Source organism: Ammospiza nelsoni, chromosome 5, assembly GCF_027579445.1.
Source record: "Ammospiza nelsoni isolate bAmmNel1 chromosome 5, bAmmNel1.pri, whole genome shotgun sequence".
Taxonomy (NCBI): Eukaryota; Metazoa; Chordata; class Aves; order Passeriformes; family Passerellidae; genus Ammospiza; species Ammospiza nelsoni.
In genome coordinates, this window is record NC_080637.1 from 38,127,049 (window position 1) to 38,149,076 (window position 22,028).

The 22,028-nt window shown below is 34.8% G+C and overlaps 1 protein-coding gene across 3 annotated transcripts in view; it reads left to right on the forward strand.

Annotated features, from left to right (window-relative positions):
- Positions 1-22,028, forward strand: part of NAV3 (neuron navigator 3) — a 251,568-nt gene that overhangs the window by 90,335 nt on the left and 139,205 nt on the right. For all 3 annotated transcript variants that reach the window (XM_059472357.1, XM_059472358.1, XM_059472359.1), the window contains exons 4-6: positions 4,650-4,722; positions 8,227-8,404; positions 21,608-21,676. In XM_059472357.1, the coding sequence (XP_059328340.1) occupies positions 4,650-4,722; positions 8,227-8,404; positions 21,608-21,676 (320 nt within the window). The remainder of the gene's footprint in view (positions 1-4,649; positions 4,723-8,226; positions 8,405-21,607; positions 21,677-22,028) is intronic.

Consider the following 22,028-nt stretch of genomic DNA (forward strand, 5'->3'; position numbering starts at 1 on the left):
CACTGGTGAGTACATCCCACAAATGAGCTCTTCCTGTAAATCAGCTGTGTACTAAGTACTACTACTATACAAGTCCCTCAGTCTGATTTAGTGATTTATTTCTGACGATAAATTTCAAATAGCTTTCCCTCAAAAGCAGGTTACCCACAACTATGCAATATCATATGTGTAAACATATTTCAATATATCTTCTTTGCATGTTACCTAATCTATTAATATTATCAGAGCTGTGACAACATTTCTGTTTATTTCTACATCTTCATATGAACTTTATCCCCTTACATACCTGTGCAAAAAAAATATATTGGAGATTGCTAGTATTTATGGTGTTAGGTGTCCCAGATGCTTTTTTCATGACGCTATGTGTATGAATACTATCAAAAAGGATCAGATTTATGAAGAAAGCTTAATATATTGTAAGCATAACCTTTTAGGCCTTAATAAAAAAGCATCAAATGGTTATCTACCTGATGATGCCCACAAATTAATTCCTAAATTATCGTCATCTTTGCCAAGTGTATCTTTACCCACAATGCTGGAGATACATTTCAGAATTTGACATAATATCCTTGAGTTTTGATAAGGAGGTGATTAGGTTTCCAAATTAGGGTTTTGTTACCTCTGGAAAGCAATTTCATGTAGTGTTGATTGAATAGCTAAGTGGCAAATGTCTATATGGCAATGAAGGTTTATTATATTATTAATTATTTAAGCTATTTATAGTTGTTAAAGTTTTTAGTATTTAAGTCCTGCTATTCAGTGTGCTGCATTTATTTCATGCTTTTGAATCTTTAATATAAAATAAGAGTCTTGGAAAAAAAAATAAATCAGGGATTGACAGGGGTGGAGAACTTTATCATCAGCAACAGTCTTGGCAGTTTGTACCTGTACAAACAAATTTGCAAATTTGAGACTCTTCTCTGTTGTGACTTGTAAAATTTGGAGTCAAACTGTATATCCTGAATTCTGTAATGTAATGAGCGATATCATCTGCTACAGTACCTTGTAGTTCTCGTGATACAGCTCACTACAGTGATAAACATAATCTCTGCTATAAACTAGTTCTTTTTGCAAGCAAAATTCACTACAGAATTGTGGTCATATGTAAGGTACAAAATTTGTCTGGTGTCTGTGTTGTGTTACACCACAAAATCTTCAGCCACTGATATATGAGCAGCACAATTCTACACACACAGTGTCAGCTCTAGGAGGAGTTTACCCCAGTGAATAACTACTTATATAAACACGGGCTTCAGGAATTCATACCACTCTTGATTGAAACAGTACTGAGGAATGGAAGCTGCTTGAAATCTCTTGGAACTTTTGTAATTGCAAAATTACTCTCATCTGTGAGTGAGTTTGAAGAAAAAGTGTTTGGGGCTGCTTGGGTTTGAGTTCAAAGAATAACTGTGGTTTGCCAGGGCAAGAAGTAGGTAATTAAAGCAATATTTGGAGACACACTGAGAGCTTCAAAATGGGACAATTTTAAGGCTAACATTTTCTAGACTGGAGTGGAAAGAAAGTGAACATAACCCAAAAACATATTAATGCATGTCTCATTGAATCCTCTAAGAGTTTCTGAGAGTTGTACAGTAACTGCAGTTATTATGAGAGAACTGACTGTAAGAGTTGTTTTCTGACATTTTCAGGGTATTATGGGCCTGTGAGTTGCCACACCAAACTTGCTCAATTCACAAGTCAAAACAAGACTTTATTATAAAGCTAACAGTGCAACCCCAGTCTATTGTCTGAAAGTTGGCCACTGCTATTGCTTCATACACCCCTACCAAAGGGGTGACTTTGGACTCAGGGCTTCTGTTACACTTCTCTTGGTGAACTCTGATGCCAAACAGAATTTGCTTTGTAGTTCTGCAGCCTACTGAGTAATTGGTGTTAGTGGTAATGATTCATTTTTTCTGAGTTTAAGAGACACATGCTGTAAAAGTAGGCATGTGACTTAACCAGGTGCTGTTTCTATAGGGTATTATTCACTAAATGTATGTGAAGGTTTAGGTAGTAGGCTTATTATTTACTATTATTCAGTATTGCAGATAGATATTGAGATGTTTCCACATTAGGGCTTAAATATTCTCCTGTTAACTCTTCTTATATTTGTGGTTTCCTGAACTGCTGCAGAGGGGTCGTGCCCATTATCAAAAATTACTTTATTAAACTAGAATATGTGTTAGAAAATATTGTTCCAGTTATTATGCTACTGGTGTACTGTACTGATTTTTCTTTATTTATTTTTCTTTTTTCCCCCTCCCTTTGACTTCTAGTGCTTACAGAGCTGAATTTCCCATCTTTGAAGTAATTGATACTGCATTATGGTTGATTTGAAAGTCCAAAGACACAATGAGTTATGCAGCTAATAGCCCACCAAATCTTCATTTCTTTTCAGTTTTTCACAGCTTAGATTTTTCCATTCAAAGTTTTTTCTTACATAGTTGACACTGTTTAAAGGTTGAGTAGAAATATTCTCTTCACGTGCACAATTTTCTCAACGGATTCAGGGGTTTGGTTGGACGTCAGCACTGAGCCAGCCCAGTGCCTTGCCACCGCCACCAGGAATGGCACCATCCACCTTGTCCCTCCTTCCCACCTCCCCTTTCCTCTCCCAAGCCACACTTTACTCAGGCTGGGACACGCCCTCCCCGCTGCTGGCTGCTGCACTTCTCTGGCTGCACGGGAAACTGGAATGACTGAAATCCCTTTGCCTTTTTGCTGGGTGAGTTCTCTGCACGGAGCCAGCTCCGGGTGCGCTCAGAGAAGTGCTGAAGCCCAGCAGCAGCAGGGCCCTCACACCTGGGAGGAAGAGGAGGTGAGGAAGAACCAGATCTTCCTATTTTAGCTGCAGCCAACTTGCAACTGATTTAGTTATGTCATGTCTCTATGTATTAACAGAATTAGGTAATTTGGCGTTTCTTCATTGTGTAAAACTACATAAACATTTAAGAAAATGCCAGTTAATGCCTGGATTGCTGCCGTGACTGTGCTGGGCAAGAGCTGGAGTAATCCCATTGATTTTAGGGTGATTATTCCACATTCTAAGCTGTGAAAATTGGTGACACCATTAAACTGATTTATGAAAGCTTTATGGTAGACCCCAATTTTTTTAGTAAATTTCATTAGTTTAACTGCAGACTTTGAGTTTTGGTTTTCCTCTGTAATTGACTCAGTAAAAATATTGTTTATCATGCCCTTGTAATCAAGGTTTGAAAAGACTTCTAAAAATGTGTTTAGTAGTGTATTAACCTTTATTGTCCTTGAAGAGCAGATCTGAATATTTTTCAATATTTATAAATTTATACATTTATACCCATGGATCAAGACAGTCTGTAGACTCATAATACATATTGCTAGGGTCAGTAGTAAAAAGAATATTTAAATCCTTTTAGCTACTACCATTTCCAGAAAACAATGGCAGAATCCAATGTAGAAAGATGACAGTAGTCAAAGACTTTCCTAGGTGAGAAAAGATACTGCCAAGGATCAAGTAGCTTTCTTTCAAGGAGTGAATTTACCCCTTATGTTTTGATGGTTGAAAACAATTGACATGAGACTTTGTAAAATGTGTAAACATTCAAATAAAATAACTGCATGGACTTGAGCTACTGCAGTTTTATGTTTTTAGTGTTGAATATTCTTTGCTTTATTTTTAATGTTCTCCAATGATAATGGCATTTAAAATATATTGTTCAAATTTTGTTTTATTTTTGTGGTCCTAATTGCCTTGAAATAAATGAATCAACCTAAAATAGTATTTTAAAATCAAACTTGTTAAAGCCACTTGAAACAAAACTTCTCTCTGTACCTATTGTTTCTGTTTTCATAGCAGCGTATTTATAGACAAAGATAGTAATTTTTATGTTTATAGCTGATTATTCCTTCAGAGGTCCCGGAAGGACTGGGGTAATCAGCTCAGGATGGTGACTTGAGAACATTTTGGAGCACCCCATCTCCATCATGTATTAGAAATAGATGCATGAAAGCAGTCTAATTCTGTTATTATTCATTTTAGAAGCAGAAGTTTTATCCTTTTATTGATCTACATTTAGGCTACATTTTTGTACCTAAAGCTCTCTGTGGTAGCTGTAGATTTCTTATAAATCACCAAGAGAAGCCAGCACCATGTTCTTTACTAAGCAAAAACTCTTCTGAGGAAAGAAATTAGAGGAACAACCACTAAAGAGAGTGATATAATTTCCGCAGAATCCCACATCATCCCAAGCAGTACCTTTGCTTACACTGTTTTTGCTTACATTTTTTAGTAAACTCAGCTGCTCACATCTCCAGATATATATTCAGTGTCCAATTCTCTATGAGTGCTTTCACTGCTGCTTGTTTATAGCATACAAAATCCAGTTTTATGTTAACTAGGTGGGTTGCTGAGTTGCCAGCATGCCATTCTGGATTGGGCATTTGTGAATTGTTTTAAGCACCAAAGCGGACAATGAAAGCTTTATCTGGATTCCCCAATTAGCAGTAATCATTCTTGCTAAACTTTGATAAAGAGCTGTAGTATGCAATGAATGTAAAGTATTCATTCCTGAGCAGTTTTTTTTGGTTATTTTTTTTTCCCTTCTCCCAACATTTCTGTGTTTTGTAAAATAGTCTTATCCTGCTTGTTATTTCTATTCATGTTGCAGATTGAGAATGTTGATGTCTGCCTTAGCTTTCTGGCAGCCAGAGGCGTAAATGTCCAAGGTCTTTCTGCAGAAGGTAAGAGAAACAACTCATCAGAACAAATAACAAGATTTTCTTCTGAAAACTGAATTTCTTAACACAAATCACTTGCACCTAAATACCAAGCTCCAGCTGTCTTGAACAGCATGCAGATATAGATTAATGATAACAAGTGAGAGTTTCCTTTTAATTTTCCCTTGAAATTGAACCAAGAAATGCAATGTTTATGAATCTTGAGACAATGTTTTAAAGCAATATTTTTTCAATGGTATTAATCTTTTAATGTTAGCTCCACAATATTAGATAGGCACAGAACTTCCTGAGCATACTTTTTTTTTTAAATTTTTCATATATTTGATTCAAAATAGCAAACAAGAACGTAAGAATCCTGCTCAGTTAAATAAACCCCAGGAAGACTATTTGTTTCAGCAAATTTATTATTAGTAGTAATGCTGTCCAGATGAGTCTGAAAATTATAGTATTCCTTTGATGTCTCTTATTAAGTCAGAGTGAATGGTTTTGCTGCTTCAGTTATTCTGCTGTGTTAGTCACCTTAAATGATTGCCTAATGTGGTTGCAACTAAATTAATAAATATAATAAATAAAAACCATTAAAAATACCAGTTGTCTTAATAATTACATAATATTGCCTTGTTCTTCATGTAAGGGGCAAATGAATTAATAAAATGTACATGTCTTTGTCATGTAGCAAATTAAGCAGTTCTGCAAGGTGTGGCACTGAAGGTAACAGGTCCAGAGATGCATCCCTGTACTTTTATTTTGCTTGTAGCATAACTAAAAGCTGGAAGGAATTTTTTTTTTCCAGAGATGCTAATTTCAGTTGAATTCTAGAAGATGCATAGAGAAGAAAATTGGAATGCTAACCACTATTTGATTGTGAAATTAACTCAGAATTACTATCTTTCACCATCTGAACCTATCTAGGATTTTACACATGCAACACAGACATGATGTGTACTATCTATTCACCTTGATTGTCAAATTGAAAATTTATTATTAATTTATTTTATGAGGATACTCATTATTCTCATACTCATCAATATATCATGACATGGTACATGACATATTTTCTGTACTTTTTAAAATCAGAATCTGCATTCTGCAATGCCTTTATTCCTACCTTTGTTTTACTTTGGAAAATAATTGTAATAGGATATATGCTTCAATTGTGTAGTTTTAAGTTCATATGCTACTAAAAGCAATAGTACTACATAGAACTAAGTGCAAGGACTAGGATTTAAAATGCTCTTTATTCTTAAAAACCAAATTTTAATGTTTAGTGCTGAAGTAAAATTAAAATTAATTCTGCTGTTACACAATTGGTCATGAATCTGAAGTAAATCCACTACTACCTTCATAATGATATTCTTCAAAGTCCTGCAGAGGTGTGATCTCCTTAAATATACCATTTTTACTGTGTATAATCCTGAATATGACAATTTTTAGGGGGAGAAGAAGTTGAGTTTCTTGTAATAAGATTTGGTAAATTTTTCTTGTTACTAGTGGGTAATTTATTAATGACCACAGAGGTTGCAGAAAAATAAACCATTAGCTTAGCAGGTTTTGAAGATTTCACAGCCATTTTATGACCTCATTTTGACAGTTGAACAAAGAGGTCTAAAAAAATAGTAATTTTCAAATCTTGGCTACCAAATCTTGGCTACCAAATCTCTGCTTGAGAACCCAGTTGATAAATAATTATCCAGTTGCTACAAAGAATATCTTCTCATTTTCCAAGTATATGTTTAGTACACATGAGAAGTTTCTGGATTGTTTGATTGTGAGAAATATTCTAACTTTAACTCTGTTAAAATTAGGAAAGAAAAAGTTACTGATAGCATGCTTCCCTAAAGATAGTAACAAATATATTAACACAAAAAGAGCAAAATTTTAAGATTGAAAAATACTGAGTGGGATTTACTAAAGGAATCTTCTGAGCATCAAGTCATGCAAAATGTTAAGAGTAAATAAACTGGTGTCACATACTGGGAGTCTTCTCAAAACAGAGCCACTTAAAATGGATAGTTACATGTTTTTTTGGGGGTGTTTTTGGGATAATTTTAAATACAAATTTTCTGTATTCCTTGACAGTGATCTTCCTTGAGACCAACATGACTGCAAAAGTCATATTGCCTAAAAAGTTTACTTGTTCTGGGAAAGTTGTACATATCTCTCATGCTCTGATTGCTAATCAAAGATCCTGCAGCATCTTCACAGAGGAGATGAATAAGTCTGGCTGCTTAGAACAAATTCACATTCTGATAAGTATATTTCAGTGTCCAGGATTAGGTTTGATTTTGAAGAACATGTTGTGAGCATAAAAGCTCCCGTGTTCACTGCCTTAGTATATGTATTAACATTTCACCTAATCCTATTGAAAAAAAAATTAATTTGGTTTAAGAGACATGAAAATGACAGTAACTTTGTATAAATTCAACTTGAAAATTTCCCTGGGAAAGCTGTGCAGCACACACAGCTCAGTATTTTGATTTGCAGGGAAGGCAGAAAGGTTGTGGCATTGCATGACAGGTTGCAAGTCTATAGGTCTAATAAAAACCTTTCCCAAGATGGTCAGTGCCAAAGAAAATTAATAAAGAAGTTATGAACAGACCTACATGCTGCAGATAATTTCATTAAAGTCTTCTGAGGTTTCTTTTTGTCACTGGAATCCTTTATCAGAAAAGAGTAACAGCATCCTTGTAAAATCTTCATCTCAGGCTGGGAAAAAGCTAAAAATGTAATGGGAGTCATATGGATGTAACTGGGGTTCACCAGAATTATATTCAGGTAGCTGTTTAGCCTCGTCAAAGCTGCAATTTTTGTCTTCATTATCAGTAATAGCAGTATAAAATAAAAAGCTATAAAATCATGTCATTTGAAAGTTCAAAGATGTAATCATGAGCATTACAGTTGCCTTTTTAAAAAACAACCTTCCGTTTATTTTCTTTTCTCATGTTTCCTGCACACCTCTGTATGAATGGATAGGTGCTCACTGACAATAACCATAACCATAATACAGTCTTTTTGATTTTTCCAGAACTCGCTGTTTATTACCAATGTGCACAGAATTTGCTCCAAAAGCAAAAAGAGTAATTTAAAGTCATGAGGTTTGAAGGGATGTATATTTAAGACTAGAAAGAATTCAGATTTTTTCTTAATGGGCTGTTCCTTAATTAGAATATTTGTACTTAGTTGGGACAGGACATTTCAGAATTGTGTCTTACTTAAGGTTGGATATACTCTTGTTTATGACCATGCAAATGTCTCATGATGAAGGCATTGTAGAGATAGTTGTTTATTGCAACACTGACACATAAAACCCCAAAAATTATAATAAAAAATATACTATCAGTGACACCTAAAATGTCTCTGATATTACAGGTAAATTAAGAGATATAAGACATAAACATGTATAGCTATAGGTATGTACAGACATACTTTAGTATGGGTTTTACAAAACTGAAATCTAAAACCAAAGTGTTTTCACTTCCTTGTCTCTTTTGTTTTTTTTTTTAATAGAAATAAGGAATGGAAATTTGAAAGCCATCTTAGGGCTGTTTTTCAGTTTGTCTCGGTACAAACAGCAGCAACATCATCAGCAACAGTACTACCAGTCTTTGGTGGAGCTACAACAACAAGTCCCTTCAACTCCAGCTGAAATCAGCCAGTCCAAAACACACCAAGATATGCAGTCAAGGTAGGTTAAAAAGTTATTTTTCTCAAGTCTAAAAGCTTTTTATTTTTCTGTTCAAAAAGACAATTTTTTTTTTAATAGGCTTTTAAATTATTTTTTAGCTATTTACACAGTGGCTTCTATGTGTTTTTTGATAGTAAGCCCAGATTTCTTGGTAGTAAAGTTAGAGTAAGTGCAGAGAACAATACAAATTAGTTTTAGTTCCAATTTTAGTTAATTGTTAGCCTTTCTTTGACTTTATTATTGATTTTTCTGCGCATTGCACAATAAGAGGCTGCTATCTCTGCATGTGGTCAGTATACTGGTTATTTTCATGTTTTCTTCACATTCCCAGTTCCACTTGCAAATGAAAAATTTCCAATAATCAACAAAACAGATGGGGAAAAGGCATAATTAATACTTTCATTTCTTATAAACTCTTTTTATCTCCACACACTCTGGTTTTTGAGGGCCTAATTCTATTCCAATGTTTTGTACAAGGGAGAAGAAATAGCCTAAATCTAGTTGGTTTTTTTTAAGTGGGCAGTTTTTATTCAGTTTTAAGGAAACAAAGCACTCATTGCTAACCAATAATTGCTGAATTACATTGCTTTCAGACTGTACCTGAAAACATATTTTTAGAAGGTAGTTGCTTGAAGGCCAGTATAGAAGAAGGAGTTTGAAACAGAAATATCTGTTTAAATAGAAAGAATATTAGCAATGTATATTTTATTGGGGAAATTTAAAAAAAGTCAACTGTAGATCATCATGAAGAGTTTTGTCTGTTGCTTTGTTGTGTTCAGTACTTGTTCAGTTTTTTATATCCTTGTTCAAAAGATTTTTGTGGACTTACTGAACAAATGTATGTTGAGATTGTGGTAACTCAATGATCTAGATTGGATTAAAACTATCAGAATTATATATTGATTGATATATAAATTACACTTTCACGTATATAATAAACATATTTCTTCTTAAATGGACGAAGCTTTAACACTTCAGTCTTATATAAATCTGTATCTTGGAACTAGAAATGTTTTAAAAATATGCTTTGGAGGGACATGTTGCTTATAGCATGTTAATTACCGCATTTGATGCAAAAATTAAGATACATGTGTTTGGCTGGGGCATTATGAAGTGAAATGCTTTTATTTTCTCTGCTGCTGAAAATTAATGTCTTTGAAGGTTTTTCCTGTGAACTATACTATTAACGTGTAATCTAGGAAATTATAGTCGGGTCCTACAAGAGTCTGACCATTCACAACATTTTCCAAAGCTGAATTTCTACTTTATGGAGGATATTTAATACTGCATAAGAGACAATAACATCTTGTTATATAAGGAAATAAGTGTTCACAGATTTAATCACAGGAATTAAGAGCTTAGCCAGCTTCCTATAAATACCTTTGGTTACTGTTTTTTGTTTTTAATTTAGTGAAAGAACTGAAACATTTCCTGATTTTATGATTTATCCATGGTGAATTTTTAATAACAAAAAAGAAATTACAGTGTTCTTTGTACATCATGACTGTTGCAAGAGTTTGTCCAAAAGAGCCTGGATAAAGCAGGTTATTTACTATTTGGATGATGGTGATTCCACATGGTAGGCAAAGAGGTGTTGAATCTTTTATTAAGCTTTCCATTATAATTCCCTGAGATCTCCTGGTACTTCTGCACTTTTTTATTCTTTTCTATTTTGCTATATTAAAACATGCCTCATTAAGAAGAAGAGAAATTCTTCCATGTCCCAGATTCTCCACATTTATGATTTTGTAGTGGCATATAAGGCTGGTGTAAAAAAATTTCAACTTTCATCAGTGTGCTTTAAACTCCACTGTAATCTAGGAGTTTAAAATAATTTAATTCTTTGATTAATTTAAGAAGAAGAGAAATTATTCCATGTCCCAGATTCTCCACATTTACAATTTTGTAGTGGCATCTAAGGCTGGTGTAAAAAAATTTCAACTTTCATCAGTGTTCTGTAAACTCCCTGTAATCTAGGAGTTTCAAATAATTTAATTCTTTGATTAATTTATGTTCATAGCTACGTTTCAGATGTAAAATATTTCTATGCAAAAAATTACCAGACCAAGATTGATGACATCTTTCTTATTTCTTATCTGTAAACTGAAAGCAAAATTTTTTCTGTTTGCTTTCACATACAGAGAAGTTTGATGCTTGTTAATACAAAGTCTGTATTGCCTGAGGGAATATGGTTTCTTCTATCCATACATTTTTCATTTCAGTCTTTAAGAATAAAAAAAGATGCCTACCAAAATCTTTTTCCTATATGAAAATTTTCTGTCATCTACTATAAATTTAAGTACATCTAATATTATGAGCTCCTAAGCAAAAGAAGGAGCCCTGCTTAGAAACAAACAAAAATACAATTTTTCTTAATACTGATTTTCTTTTTTTTATTTGTCAAATTTTGAAGTAATATAAGTAAATTAGCATAAAATAATATTTCCCTTCCTAAGAAAAATGACTACATGTGAAAACAAGTTTTCCACTAATGGATGGGCATATATAAACATCTACTGATGGGAATTCTCTCTGGTGGATTTAACAACACTTCTTTTCATAGCAGCCATTTATTTCAAGTAATTATTTCCCAATAAAATAAATAATTTGAAATATTATTTAAAAATATTTACCAAACACATTTCTAGTTTAAAGATGCTAATGAGTAAATAAAAGCTTCTTTTTAGAAAGAAGCCAAAATATGAATTGAAAAAGAAAAAATTACTTTGGTGAGATCTATCTTGCCTCTTGCCCACTCTTTGCTGTCTGAAATGTGGGCAGGTAGCTTACATGATTCCTCAAACTGATTTCTATGATTGGTTTCATGTCAGGTGTCTCAGCTGTGTATATTACAAATGTCACAACATAACTGAGCTGGGGGAAGCTCATAGTTTAGGAGGTCCTTAGGAACTCACATGGCTGCTCTACCGGACACTTGAGATCTTTAGATCTTTTTGGCAAAAAGTAGTTTCATACAGATACTGAAACCTACACATTTTGCTGTATGGAGAATTTTGGAAAGTGATAAGATTTGAAGTGTATATTAATGTACATTCTGCACACTGTCCATATGAAATTAACTCAATAGATAATCTAACTGCTATCAATCAAAAATTGAGTAATTTTACTTTTTTTTCTGAAGTGCTGTTGATAAAACAAGCTGTTTTATCCTTTCATAGTAAATGTTTATCTTAATGGCTGTTTATTATTACACAATTATTGTGCAGGTATGCCATTCTTTATTACCATGTTGCAGTTCTGAATATGTTTTTAAAAATTCTTGATTCTTTCTGTTTTCTAACATTTGTAACATAACTGTGGAAAGGTTTGGTATGCAGAAGCCCTAAGGCAGAAAATCCCTTACAGTTTATATTTTGGAAAAAATACTTGGCAAATGCACATAACAGAGAGTAGTCTCCATTAGATTGACCCACAGTCTTTTATTATCTAGAAATAGTTCTTTCAGGTTTTTGAAAGGAACAAGAATTATCTTATTATTATGGCAGAAGCCAGATAATTCATATAGCTGCTAACACATGAATGGGACATTTGTCTTTTTTCAATAATGGCAAAATGCTTCAAACCTAATTTGAGTAAATTTTCAAGGGTGAAAGTCATCTTCTTACACCGTGAGTATTTTATTTCACTGGAAGAATCACACGTATTTACTTTGCATATTTACCTGAGAAATAAGGATGTCTTTTTGATGCACTCTGTACATTTAAGTGCATTTGATATCCATATGCTTGTATGTGTGCCTACATGTAAGCAAAAAAAAAAATATAAATTTGTCCTCGGGTGACGTTATGATGCTTGTATCCCCATTCATCTGCGCTGTGCCTTTAAGACTGTCTCTGAGGAGTGAAAGTTTTGCATCATAACGTCACCCCAGGACAACACTGAAAAAGGTGGGTGATTTTATAGACTATACATTTTCTTAAATCTTCAGTAATAAGTCACAAATAAACTATGTCTTAGTTTACATTAATAACAGGTTATTTTAGGTTATAATATTCTGTAAGAAAAGTTAGCTTCTTCATTGCTTCCAGGTAATGCATACTAAACATATTGTGTAATGTCAACTTTATTTCCTAGGAGGTAAAAAGCTGTTGTATTTTCTTTATTAAACAAATATAAGAAGGCGATGCCCTTCACTTTTTCCAAGAGAAATACAGATTATACATGGGAAAAGGAAATACCTCTGAGAAGTCACACTGAAAATGGTCAAATAACAGAGGTTGCTGAAGACCAAGAAAGTTTTGGCTTTGTATGTACAGGGTTAGCATCTCACTCACCTAATTTAAAAGACTGGTGATGGTGGTGATGGTGGTGATGATGGTGCTCATCCCCATTTGCAGGTTATGATGTCCCCAGTAATGATCAATGTCTGTGATCATTACCACATCTGAATATTTCCCTGTGCCACTGAAGACAAGCTACTTTATACAGTGTTTGAGCCCTTTGTCAACAGAAACTGAAACAGGCACCAAATTATATTAGGTCTCTACAGGTTTCATACAGAGGCCGTTTTGCTAAGAAGCCCTGGGGGAGGGTTATAATCAGAATATCACAGGACTGGACAGGTTAGATTTGTGCAGAAATGGGGAATTCAGGAGACTGATCCAGGGGGCTACTTGTCCTCGTGTGACTAGGAGACAACACAGACAGGAAGGTAATTAAACCAATTTCTGGAGGAACCTCCCTTTCCTAAGTGCAAAGTTAGCGTGGGAGGATAGTGAACCTTCTTTTACAGGCTCCTTGCAAAGTTATCCAAAATTGGTCAGTGTGGCAATCTTTAACATTCCTGTTCCCATGTAAGCTGTCTGTGACCAATGTCAGAATTGTGAAAGTTGTGCATACAGAAGGCAAGCAAGATTCTTCTTGTGAAAGAGTGTAATTTGCCTATCTAGTCCTATGACCAACAGCAACATTTCAAATTAAATGTAAAAGGAAGGAAGGAAGTTGATTCATGGTAAGTGAAATTGCCTTGCAAAAAGTATGCATTCTTTATGGAATATCATAGTTTTGTACCAGTAATTATAAAAACTCTGAAATTATTAGACTGTTAGTGAAAAAATCTGGAGTAAATAAATAGTAATGAAAGGCAAAGAATAGTTTTAGGCGTGATTTCTGATTTCTTTTTACCCTAAAATTTCCTGTATTCTTCCATGACTAACTGTGGGAATTGAATATTTCAAAATCTGAAGTTGGCATTTCACTCTTTCCTTATGACTTTATTGCAGCTCTGAGATTTATTTTTAAAAATACAGTGCTGGTGGCCTTATTTATATCTGTCAGTACAGATAGATGACAACAATGGCTACATTATATTTTTATGCTTCGCTTTGGTAGTGGATTCCATTATCAGAGCAATACATCTGTGGTGATGATCTTTCAACCACCCAGATACTAAGAGAAAACATATGTGGATGAAAGAAGTTCTGTCTCATTTACAGATTAGACAGTAACTGGTTTCAGTAAGCTTTCAGAAAAATTCCCCTAGATGGAAAAACTATTTTATCATGAAGAGAATGATGAGCACAGCTTGAGGTCCAGATGGATTTTGTTAAATTTGTTATATTAAAAGTGCACCCTGGTTTTCCTGAGCATATAAACAAAGTTAGGTAGCTGATTGGTGCAGGCAGTTGCATATATAACTACTGTAAGGAACAGGGTTTCATGTTGCCTGCTGCTCAGAAGTACTAGGGAAGAAATTAAGCCTGTTGGATGCAGAGCTTGTGCTTTGTGAAATACAGTAATGAAAATGCAGTGCTTGTGATTATGAATTGAAATAGATCCAAGTCAGAATGGTGGAAATCTGCATGGCAGTCGTGATTACATCACTCTGTTTAGAAAAAGGCCTTCATTTAAATATTCTGAAGGTTTAAAATATGGTTACAGCAGTCTACACCAAGTGTTGCACTGACATAGGCTGGAAAATGGAAGATGTACATAGTTGTGTGTGTTTCTTGGTTGATATATAGGAAAGGGATGAAACAAGTCCCTTTGCTGTCCTTAGCTCATGCCAGTGCTAGCCACTCGGTTTTGGTGAAAGGAAAGAGGCAGGTAGTTCCTGCTTTTCCCACTGTGGAATCATTACCAAATCTGAAGGGAAGAAAAATTAAGAAAATATTTCTTCTTTCTGTTTGCTTTTTGCTAGTAAGGGTCTAAGTGCTATTAATCTAATCTGATGTATTTTTACATGTCTGGGAGATAATGCAGAATGAGTTGCTGTATGTGATTGTTCCAGGATCTGCAGGAAGCTGACCTTTAAATGGCCCTTAGGTATTTAATTTTACTTTAACCTTTTATTTTACCTTGCAAATCAGCTGTGGCTCCATTTTTTTCTGCTCCCCAAAGATACAGTCATTACAGTCCTCAAGGTTCCACATCACAGAAACTTCAGAAAGGAAGTTTTTTCATTATATTTTCCTGAAGTCCAAGTAAATAAAGCATTTAGTGTGTCTCAGTGGCAAATGACTAACCTGTCTAATAACCTTCATGCAGAAAAGATAGAACAAAGCATTAGTAAGAATATACTTCTCATATACTTCTTCCATGTAGCCCATCCTTCTAAGAAGATACCTAATAATATTTTTTCAGTTTAAAATAATGAGGGAAAAGGTGTTTCAAAGTGAAACACATTCAGGTTCTAAAATAAATGATCTTTTCTATAGTTATAATACAGCACTCTAGCAGACTATTGCATGCCTAGAGAGAAAATAAAAAATGTAAATTAAAAAGCGTTTTTAGTCTCTCAATAGCATTTCAGATTTTTTTAAACTGTTCATCCTCTATTGACCGTTTCACCACCAGTCCTTCATAAACTGCTTGAGTCTTTTACCTTCTTAGCTATTTCTGTGTGCTGGATCCTACAAACTTGTTCTTTAGTGATTGGTATCTCCTTTTGTTTGTTGCACAGGCTTTTTTCTCCTTACAAAGTACCTGATGTATGTCTGAACACTGTTTAGGAACCTGTGGCATGCAGTTACCCTGGGTTCTTCTGTTTATAAGTTACCTCTGTTCAAGAACAACATTTTTCCCTCCATTTCTGCTGTTTGCAGTTCAAAATGCATCTGTCATCTTTTCTCATTATCTGTTCTTGCAGTTTTCAAAAGAGTGTTTTAAATCAGTTTAGTGAAATTTTTCATTTTGTACATTTCAGATATTCTCATTGTCTGGCCTGTGTCACCCTTGCCACTCATTACTATTTATATGTCAGTTTTTAATGCACTTGGGCCATAATTTTCACTGTTGCTAACCCAGATCATGTAGAATTTAACGGCAAGCATTCCATTCATCCTTGTAGCACTTGAATCCAATCTTTTATGTATTTCTTTCTGAAGGAATAGAAGCTTTATAATTAAGTTATTTTCCCTTCAGACATTCTTTGTTGCTCTACACTCACTTTCTACTGAGATTCATTAGACCTTCTCATTCTCTGAAAATGAAATCTGATGCAAATGTCAATACATTTATTACTTTCCAGGGCCTGCCACCAGTTTAATTCTGACATCTTGTGAACATTGGAGGTTGCAAGTCAATGGGGAGACTGAACAAAATGCTTACAAATGTATTTTACTACTGTCAATAGAAACAGTTAACCATGTGATAATTTTTTGACTGATGCAGGTTTATAGCAATCCCAGCCATACATTAGGATGTGTTATGAATGTGGACTTTCTGAAAATCTGTGCAAAGATTCAAGAGATAATTAGAATACATTTGAAGAAGTAAAAGCATCAGCATTTTTGTCATCTCCATTTCCATTTCCTCTAGGAAAAAACTTTATTACAGTTTTGTTGTATCAAACTGTGAAGTAGAATGGTGGCATATGATTCTGTGCAGATACTCTGATATAATTCTATTCTAGTATAAGATCATAAATGATATGGAGATAAGGTCATACAATGGTACAGTTGGTCCCTAAGGACCTAATCCTAGTTCTGGCAGCACACTGTAATCCACTTGTCTAATTTGTTCAGAGAAAAATAATGAGGTTTAAAAGATGGCATTTTAGGTGTGCTACAGGTTAGTATTAAGCACAGTAGTGAAGTAGCACAGTGTCCTGAACCACAACACACTGTTACTGCTAGAGATCCACTTTGTTTCTTTAATGTTGTGGTTCATGTACTCCTTCATTAAATTGCACAAAATACCTATACTACAATACTGGGACCGCAGCAGAAAAGCTATGGTCACTGTTTATTCATTCTTATTAAAAGGCTCTGTATTCTGCAGGAACATAAATATTGATGCAAAACTGGGTTATCTGCCTTTTGGTTTATGAGTTGTGAACAATAGGAAAATATTGAAAACATAATTTTGCTTGTACCTTCAAGCATGAATCATTTGGAGACAGACTGCTTGAATAAGATGCCAGAAGTTCAAAGAGCGGAAGGGAGAAATGTCCAAATAATTTAGAACAGATGACAGGGTATGAGCTAGAACTGCCTGAGCCACAGACATTTCCTCTTGTGAATGAAAAAAAAAAAGTGTATTTATTTGTTAAATATATAATATTTATCTCTATATTTATATATATATTTATCTCTATATTTATCTAATTATATTTATTTTTATATTTACTTCTATCTGTAGATAATATACCTCTATCTATAAAATACACATTCATAAATAACATTTATATAAATGTTAACTGTTTATTTATTTATAAAAAACCAAATTGGTAAAGGTATAGATATATGTAGTTATATAGATACATACGTGTGGATATGGCCATATAATAATTCACCAAGGCTGGACTAAAAAAGGGAAAAGAAATGTCTGAAAAATATTGTTTGTACAGAAAATTAAGGTTTTTTTGGTTTCTTCCTCAGTGTTTCTTGAAAATACATTTGGGGAATCAGGCACCTTCTACCTTCCCAAACTGTTTGGTAGGGTGAGGGCTTGGTAACTTTTGTTCCCTGTGGCATCTTTCCAGGCACACTTGGAATTTGGGGTCAGGTATACCTTAGAATGTTATCTCTTGTGCTTTTCAACCAGTAGGATGATGAGCAACCAAATAGAAAAAATTTAAGAAACAATTTTTTTTTCTTATTTAAGACAGAAACTATTTTAAAAAAAGATGAACAGGACAACTGAGACCTTCTGGGCAAATTTTTACATTGAAAAAACACTTTTTAAACTAGTCTTTTCCAGAGAATTGTTCTAATACAAAAGTCTTGAACAGCTCTGTGGTGCATTCAGACTAGAGACTAAATGCACTTTGTAAGATCAACAGCATATTAAAATTCAAGTATGCCAGTAAGGAAGAAAGAGTTTGATTATGTTCTGCAAAACCCTTTCCCTTTTTCTGATTTGAACATAGTGCATAGCTGGCATTTTAGAACCACCATGTGACTCCTAACATTATAGGAAAATGACAGTGTGATGTAACATGATCCTATTGATCCTTTGGAGGACTTAATAAAAAGTATATTATATTCAGGGTGTCACTGCATGGGTTACTTTTTGAAGATGGAGGTTAAAATATTTTTAGCTTGATTTATGCTCTTTTCAGGTTCATTGAAGGTTCATGGTTCAGCTTTATGTGTTAACCCACTTTCAAGGGCCTGCTTCTTTTCCGGCATATTATATGACAACAAAATAGTTTCTGGTAGTTTCTGGTAGTTTAGTCCAGTGTCAATCAATCTGTTGCCATCTTTCTGCATAGAATCATAGAATGATTTAGGTTGGAAAAGACCTCTAAGTTAATCAGGTCCAGCTGCTAACCCAGCACTGCCAAGTCCACCAGTAGAACCTGTCCCTAAGTGCCACATAAACTCATTTAATATTGTAGCCTACATTGATTTCCTAGTCTCCTCTACACCTTTTAGGACCTTTCCATAACTGTGCCATGCTTGCAAATGAATGACCCCTGTCAGCTCCCCATCCTGATGGAGCATGGTGCAGAGGCCTGGCACCGTGCAGCCACTCAGCACAATACACACCTGGCGTTCTCCATCAGCACCTCAGGCATCAGCACCACCACTGTTCTTTCTTCCCAGCTACCTCTGTGCTGAACTGCCTTTCTGGGCAGTCTCAGGATGTTTATTCCATTTTCTCACAGCAAATGAAATTTCCCAATTGTCACCATTTCATATCTGCTGTGTTGACTACTGTTTCCCTGGTTTGTAAATCAAAATATTGCTGGAAGACAGAGTCCATATTATTTTTGTAGAGTCTAGATTATTTCTGAGATTTCAGATGCTTATATGCCATTTTACCTGATTTGGACAGCATTTACTTCACTTCCCCTGTGTGTTATTTGGAGAGGAAAGTTAAGCATCATTTCTGCTCCTGTGTACATGATGTAGATGATTGTTGATATGAGTATTATAATAGTGGAAAGGGTCTTGTAGACCCTGAGAAATGGTAGTAAACAGCTGAGAACAAGAAGCCTTAAAAATCCCCCTTTTCAGCCCTCTGACAAGTAAATACTTCCTTGTCCTGAATGCTGTAGCATTAAACTGGCACTGTCTGATATGTTAAGATCCATTTACTGCTTTATTACAGACACACACTTTTTATATCATGATGTGGACTTTTAAGCATTAAAATTAACTGTTATAAGCAAAATGGGTTTATTTTCCTGACTGAGAGATACTACCCACAGACAATTACCTGGTAGGGTAGAGGGCAGTATATAAGTATTTGTTCATACATTTAGAAGAGTGGGTAGGCTAAAGTCTAGTCTCAAACAGCATTGCAGTTCACATCCATGAAAGTGGGCCAGCAACTGGGACATGCATCCATGGAAAGCTTTCATGGGCTCAGCACATCCAGAGCTAATAAACAAGGAAAACCTAAAGTCATTAGAACTTGATGCAGCTGCTTTATGAGTTAAATTCTCTTTTTGCCTCTCTCTTGTCACATTACTTTGGGAAATAAATTTAATCAGTCACAGTGGAAATCATGCTTTACAAATCATGGTTTACTGACATTGACACTTTCATCAATTCCTGTCAAGCCTGTCTGGAAAGTTTTAAAGTAGTCTATAGGCTAATGTTTCATGAATTTGCTAGTGGATAGAATCCCAAATAACAGCCACAGAAGGGAAGCATTCTTGCAAGCATTATCAGATAGGTATTTTATATATTTATTGCTATTAAAAGTATGTGGGGTAGTTTAAGACCACTGAGATTAAGGGGTTTGATCTTTCAGTTTACTCTTGAATGTATTGTTTGAGGTAGAAATGCTATGATACACTAAGGCACTGCAGCCTACTCACTCATTTTTCCCATCTTACATTCTGTGTTGATTGTACTGTGTATCATTCCACCTTTTACAGCATAAATGCACAAAGGTTTTATGTGACAACAATTTTTCTCACAAATCCCTTATTTTAGTCAACGCAGATAACCAGCGATTCATTTCTAGATTCCTTCACTTTAAGTACGTTGGAAAAAAAACACGAGAGAAAGATCTCATCAAAGGATGGACTATAATGCCAGGCACAAATGTAGCAAATTCAGTAAAACAACCTATGTCACATTTGCATCATAAGTCCAGACATTATTAAGAAATGTAGCCGTAAGTGAAATATAATTCAATGTACTAAAAACTAGATTGAAAAAAAATATATAAAGTGTGATTATTATGGAATTATTTTGGTATTATTATAAGTAATATATTACATTATTATAAGTGATATTATAATACCCACAGAAGCTATGGTCATACAAAAAAGCAATTTGTCAGTGTTGCTCTGAAGATATATGTCAGAGAATTGAATGATGCTTTTACATATTGAATGATTCCTTTCTACCCTGAAGTATTCTTATTACTTTTATATTCAAATGCAAATACATATATTACATCATATGTAAATGTGCCATTTTTAATTGGCAGGAACAGAGGGAGCTGAAACCCTTTGTTGGGGTTTAACTTAGTAAAGTAGCAATAATCTTGCATCTCATTGCAGTCTCACATTGTCCCTTGGTTTGTGCCTTCTCACCCCTTTTCAGCACTGCACTGCTAAGGAAGGGAAGACCTTTCTTGTCAGACAGCTTCTCCCATCTGGTTTACACTCAGGTCTGGCTCTTCAGTGGCCTGGCACAAATTGCTTAACACTCTTCTGGTAGACTCAACACCACCAGGTGCTTCTTAAAAGTTCTGCTAGTCTATAAAGCTGGGACTAGAGCACTGGTTTCTGCTGCTACTCAGAAGAATTGCTGGAAGATGCAGAACTCTGAGAAACAAATGAAATCTGTGACTATCAGAGTTTCTGTTTCCTCAGTTGTCCATGACTTCCCTAACAATTCAAGGAATTTGATGATGTGGTAGCACCTGGCTTAGGCACCTCTCTGCAGCCTTAGAGTGTGTGGATGCCAAAGGATGCACCTGTCCATGAAAACTGAAATTACCTGACAGAAAGCTGTACCTTGGCCACACATTTGACATATCCCCTATGCAAATGTCTAAAAGATTAGAGGAAGTAATTTGCTATCTAATTATGCCAGGTTGTTGGGTGTCAAAAGGAACATAGAGCTTTTAGCCCTGTAGCATAGAATGTTTTCTGTTGCAGAAATGCTACTTGGATGCCTTAACAGACAAAGGTGCATTCCCTATGAATTCCACAGTGAGTCTAAGCACATGTCTGGACTTCCTTAATGCAGCCTCTGTGTCATTGCCTGGGTAATTGCATACATGACCTGTGCTGCAATAGTAATAAAATTTGTGACAGGGTGCTTCTTCCATATAGCTCTACTGTCAGGAAGGTGACTTTGCTTTAGTGGGATTTTTTCTGAGCCCACATTGAATTTGTTAGAGCAGATGTGTTCTTAAGAGCCCTTCTGAGAATCCAGTCAGGTTGCTGGAGAGACCAGTAGGGGTGTACTTGTGCTTAGTCCATTTCATGGGGGAAAAAAAGGCAGCACAATGTTTTGAAGTTCACATTCTGTGTGAATTGAGCTATACTTCAGGAATTCAGTCACTGTGGAAATTTGCTCACTTTTTCTATTGATAAGATAATTTCTAGCAAATGAGACACTTTATAACAATATCCATTATTTCATAACCTGTTCATTGCCTCATAAAAATCTGCATGTTTACATTGTTTCATATTGTTGCCAGTTAATTTGCATTTTTTATCCGTGTTCGATTTGCATTCATTAACTCATCATTTGCTGGTAAGTGTGTTCTTTCTATACATATTCAAAGAAATTCTTTAATTCAATTTCTCTGTTTCTTCTCATACAGTCTCACAGCCAGATATGCAACTCAGTCTAATCACAGTGGAATTGCAACCAGTCAAAAAAAGGCTTCTAGGTCAGTTAAATATCTCTAATTTATTGCTTGTTAGTGATACTCAAGCAAGTATATGCCCATTGATATTTTATCCTTTGGACTTAAGCAGACACTAAACAATGTGCAATTTTTGTTATGTGAGCAAGCTTTGGAATGATGAGCTTTGCCACAGAAAAGCCTTGTATTCATTGGCTTTTGGCCAATTGGCTGATTTCTACTATATATTAGCAATATTTCTGGTTGTTATGTATCCTGCATCTTTGTATTCTGCATGTAAAATATTGGATGTGAGGGATTAGTTGGTGATTTTAGTGCTCTGTGCTTTCTGGCTCAATTCCTTACTTTAGTCATGAGTGCAAAGAAGTTTGGGAGT